This window comes from Gavialis gangeticus, unplaced genomic scaffold (assembly GCF_001723915.1).
Source record: "Gavialis gangeticus isolate Ggan-Ray unplaced genomic scaffold, GavGan_comp1, whole genome shotgun sequence".
Lineage (NCBI taxonomy): Eukaryota > Metazoa > Chordata > Crocodylia > Gavialidae > Gavialis > Gavialis gangeticus.
In genome coordinates, this window is record NW_017728993.1 from 14,434,446 (window position 1) to 14,438,947 (window position 4,502).

At 53.6% G+C, this 4,502-nt stretch overlaps 1 protein-coding gene across 1 annotated transcript in view; it reads left to right on the top strand.

Annotated features, from left to right (window-relative positions):
• Window positions 1-1,453: 1,453 nt before the first annotated feature.
• Window positions 1,454-4,502, top strand: part of DHCR24 (24-dehydrocholesterol reductase) — a 15,916-nt gene continuing 12,867 nt past the window's right edge. The window contains exon 1 of the mRNA XM_019501242.1: window positions 1,454-1,752. Within this exon, the coding sequence (XP_019356787.1) occupies window positions 1,522-1,752 (231 nt within the window). The 5' untranslated portion in view covers window positions 1,454-1,521. The remainder of the gene's footprint in view (window positions 1,753-4,502) is intronic.

The window sequence follows — 4,502 nt, forward strand, 5'->3', positions numbered from 1 at the left end:
ATCCCATCTGGGGATTGACTGGCTAGGCTGCAGTAAAGCACCTAGGGAATATTGCAGGCTAGAAGCTGAACATGAGCAACAGTGGGCTCTTGCTGCAAAAAAGCCAATAGCATACTGGATTGTATTCATAGAAGCATCACTTGCAAACTAAGGGAATTGATCCTTCTGCTCATTGGGGAACTGGGGAAGCCTCACTTGAAGGACTGCGCTGTGGAGGACTGTGTCCAGTTCTTGGCACCGCTTCAAGAAGGATGTGGACAAATTAAAAGAAACCCAGTGGTGAGCAACAGAAAGCAATTAGAAGTGTGGGAAACATGATTTGTGAGGTGAACTGGGCTTATTTAGCCTGAAGAAGCTATGACTTTGGGGTGCAATTGGATTGGGCACCAGCCTTCAAACCCCTGAAGGGTGGTTATAAAGAGGATGGGGGACAGACTGTTTGTGGCTGCAGGGGACAGGACAAGGAGTCTTAAATTGCCAGGAGGGAGATTTAGGTAGGATGACAAGATGAAATATTGGAACAGAGGGTGGTCTAGCGCTGCTATGCAACCTCCATCCTCACAAATTTTCAAGATTTTGAACTTCATTGCAGAATAAGAAAGATTTGTTACCTCCCTGGCTGCCATCTGACACCTCTAGGGAAGGAATCTTACCCAATCTACATATTGCAGCACTACTCAACACAGCTCACAAAGACGCTCTCATGGACCCAGAGGGACAGCCTTCCATCTTCAGCTCCATCTGCGCAAAAATGAAGCATATTTCCTACCTATGGGGACTTTTTACCATCTTGTACCATCTCCACTGTTCCTGGAGCCTGACAGGGGGACTTGGATCCCAAAAGCTTGCAGAAAGTGACAGATTGTCTTGCCATTTCCCAGTCAGTCTAACAAAAGGTATCATTTTTGAAACCAAGAGTTCTGGTTGTTTTTTAATAAGTTTTCAAAAGCCGCTTGAGCCGCCACTTGTTGGGGAGGGTTCGGACAGACACAGTCCTGCCTGCAGCTGTGGGTCAGACTCCATATGACTCGGGGAGTCTTATTTCCTGGTACAAAGAGAATTTTTTTTTTCCTTTGGACCTGTCCTTACTGAATTGAATCTGGCAAACAGCAGGGGATGCTAACTGAGTCACTGCGGTCCTGAGCAGGGGCTCCTCACGCTGTGGCTGGCAGGGCTGCTCACGGTTATTGATGCCCTGGCTGCCTTCCCGCTGCAGCCGGGCAGCGCGGGGGCGCAAGCCGCCAACATCCCACCCCCGCGGCCCAGCCCTGAGGGGACTCCCCGGCGCTGCGAGGGGGGAGCGGGTAGTCTCTTACCCCCAGCCAATCAGGCGGGGCAGCGCCTGGTCCGATGTCTTCCGCGACTCGCCATTGGCCGGTGCCCTCCTCTCGCCCCACCGCGCCGAGGGGGGTTCGGCCAATCGGCGGGCCGGGCGGGCGGCCGTTGGCAGCTCGGCGCGGTAGTTGGCGGCAGTTAAGCGGTAGCTCTGTGAGGGGGTTGACAGACGAGCTGGCGGGTGCGATGGACCCGGTGCTGTCGCTGGGCGCGGGGCTGCTGCTGCTGCTGCTGTGGGCGCGGCACAAAGGGCTGGAGTACCTGCTGCTGCACCACCGCTGGGTCTTCGTCTGCCTCTTCCTGCTGCCCCTCTCCGTCCTCTTCGACGTCTACTACCAGCTGCGCGCCTGGGTCGTGTGGCTGCTGCACAGCGCCCCGAAGCAGCACAGCCAGCGCGTCCGCCACATCCAGGCGCAGGTGACACCCAGGGATAGCGCAGCCCCTGGGCCTGGGGGCTGCCAGGGCGGGGTGGGGGTGGTGCGGGTGTGCCTTGGGGGCATAACCCCCTTGTCCCCATTTTTGGCCTCTCGTCCGGGGACGGTCAGCCCTGCCCACTTCAAAACAGGGGCAGGACCGTGCTGTGCTGCCTCATCAGTTGCCGCATATGCGGACGAAACCAGCTGTGGAGTTGTGACACGGTTTCCAGCTAACGTTGCCATGGGTCGGCTCTTTTTGGGTAGCTCCCCAGTCGTTTTGATGGTGCAATAACGACTTTGTGGCCTGTCTCCGCATATTCAGTTGTGTTTGTACGTCACGTGGAGCCCCCAGGATCTTTGCTAGGTGCTTCATGTAGGACAAGGGTCTGTCTGGGAGGTCTGCCACTTGTTGTGGGACAAGGTGGGAATCAGACCGGCCGTATGTTTTTTAGCCCCAGGTGTTGCTTAGGTCGTGGTCCGTCAGAGGGAACTGCCATTTGTTCCAGGGGTGAGCTGCTCATGCTGAGGGCTGCGATGATGCTCCCAGGTTTCTGACTCGGATGTATCCGGGCATCTCTTGCACCACATCCTGTTTTTGCCCATCTTTAAGTCAACGAAGATGCTCAGGCTGCAGCTCCACTGGTGTAAACCAGTCTGTCTGTGCGGCTTTCGCATCTGGGACTTGGCTCGTCTACTTGGGCCGGAACAGCCCTACCTTCATATCGCAAAACTTGCTTTCTTCTCTAGCATTTGGAAATGTGGGGGCTGGGGAGACTATTATAAAGATAGAGTTGGTTAGTAACCAGCCCAGCTTCCTGGCAGCAAGTTGGCTTAAATTGTGGTGCTGCCAGAAAGTGCAATTTTGAGTTGCATTATTGGACACCTACGTTGTATAAATAGACATCCTTTTTATGAATCCAATAATGAGGTTTGTGCCAACTCTTGCTACAGTCTTTCCCTCCCTACTAGCATGCTCACCTCACCCCAAATTTTGGTATCATCAGCAAATTTAAACAGGTTACTTTTCACCCCGTCGTCCAAATCACTAATAAAGAAATTGAACAGCGCGGGCTCAAGGACTGAGCCCTGGGGGACTCCGCTGCCCAATTCCCCCCAAGTCGAATGTGGCCCGTCCATCACCACCCTCTGAGTATGACCCTTCAGCCAATCTGCAATCCATCTGACTGTGTAGGCGACTGTGGCATTGATGCCTAGTTTTTTAATGAGGATGGGGTGGGAGACGGTGTCAAAGGCCTTGCTGAAGTCTAGAAAGACTACGTCCACAGCATCACCTGCATCCAGTGCTTTTGTGACCTGATCATAAAAGGCAATCAGGTTGGTCTGACATGACCTGCCCCTAATGAAACCCTGCTGGTTGCCCTTGAGCATCATCCCTGATGTATGTACTTAACCTTAAAATCACTGGAAATTCAGGTGTTGCAGGGCCAAATCTGGGTGGTGGTTCTGGGCGCTGACTGCAGATCTAGTCCACAGGCTGGCCCCGCACGTCTGGCCCTCAGAGCCAAAAGGTTGAGAACTGCTGGTGTAGATCAGGGATGCTCAACCTCCTGCCCATGGGCCAAATGTAGCCTATGAAGCCATTCTGTCTGGCTTGCGGTGCTCCCCATAGGTAGGAAATTTGGCAGCAGGAGAGCAGTGGCCATTTAATGCCGTCACCCTCCCCCTGCCAAATTCACAAACCCCACACTGCTGGTTGCAGTTAGGCCACTTCTCCCTCTCCTGCATCTGGATTGAGGCTGGGCCATGACCCCTCTCCCCCTCCCCAGCAGGGCTGGGTTGGGGCCAAGCCACACTCTCTTCCTCCCACCCCCCAATAAAACCAACCTATGCCCCCTTTCCCTCCCCTGCAGGACCAAGCCATGCCCCCTTATCCCTGTGCAGTCAGGTTGCAGCTGGGTTGCCCTGTGCCCCACTCCGCATGGCTGAATGGTGCCCACCATGCTGGCCCCTGTGGCAGATCGGGACCACTAGCGGGATCCAGGCTGCAGAGGGACAGGACACTGCCCATCTGGCCAGTCAGGGGAAAAGTTTGAACACCATTGATTTGGATGATTCGGGCACTTGACGACTGCCCTTCCTTTTTTTTGTGGATCCTGTGTGCATCTTTCTATGCTGACGTAGTGGCAGGACTGGGGATGTAGCCTGCAGTTTTCTTCAGTGTACACCAGCTACGGCCTGTTGGATGACTTAATTAATGTTATGTATTAATATTCATTTTCTCCATAGCTGGACAACTAGTATTTTATTATTGTTCAAATAGCTAATGGAATATTGGAGTAAGGCTGAGGCTTTTTTTTACTATCATTTTAGAAAACATGGAATTTTTTTCCGTTACTTAACATTTTACAGTCTATCCCTCATTCCTATCTCACCCATTTTTCCTCTCTCTTACATTCTTTACAAACTAGCCAATTGCCCATCAAGAATGATGGGGCGAGAGGTGCGGGGGAAGCTTGCTAACCCTAACCACCCCTCCCCGTGCCGCCACTTCCTAAGAGCAGGGGTGGGAAAGCTTCCCCCTCTGCCAGCACCCCGCACTGCTACCATCTCCAGGGAGCAGGGCCCAGGGTGGGGGGGCTAGGCCAGTGGAGGTGGCTTCACTCCCCTGCTCCATCCCCGCTGTCGTGGTGCTGTGCCGCCGTCTCCCATCCTTAATGCTCTTGAAACACTGATAGGTTATTTCAGTAACCAGTCAGAGTGCTCCAAGAGCATTATGGACAGACAGACAGA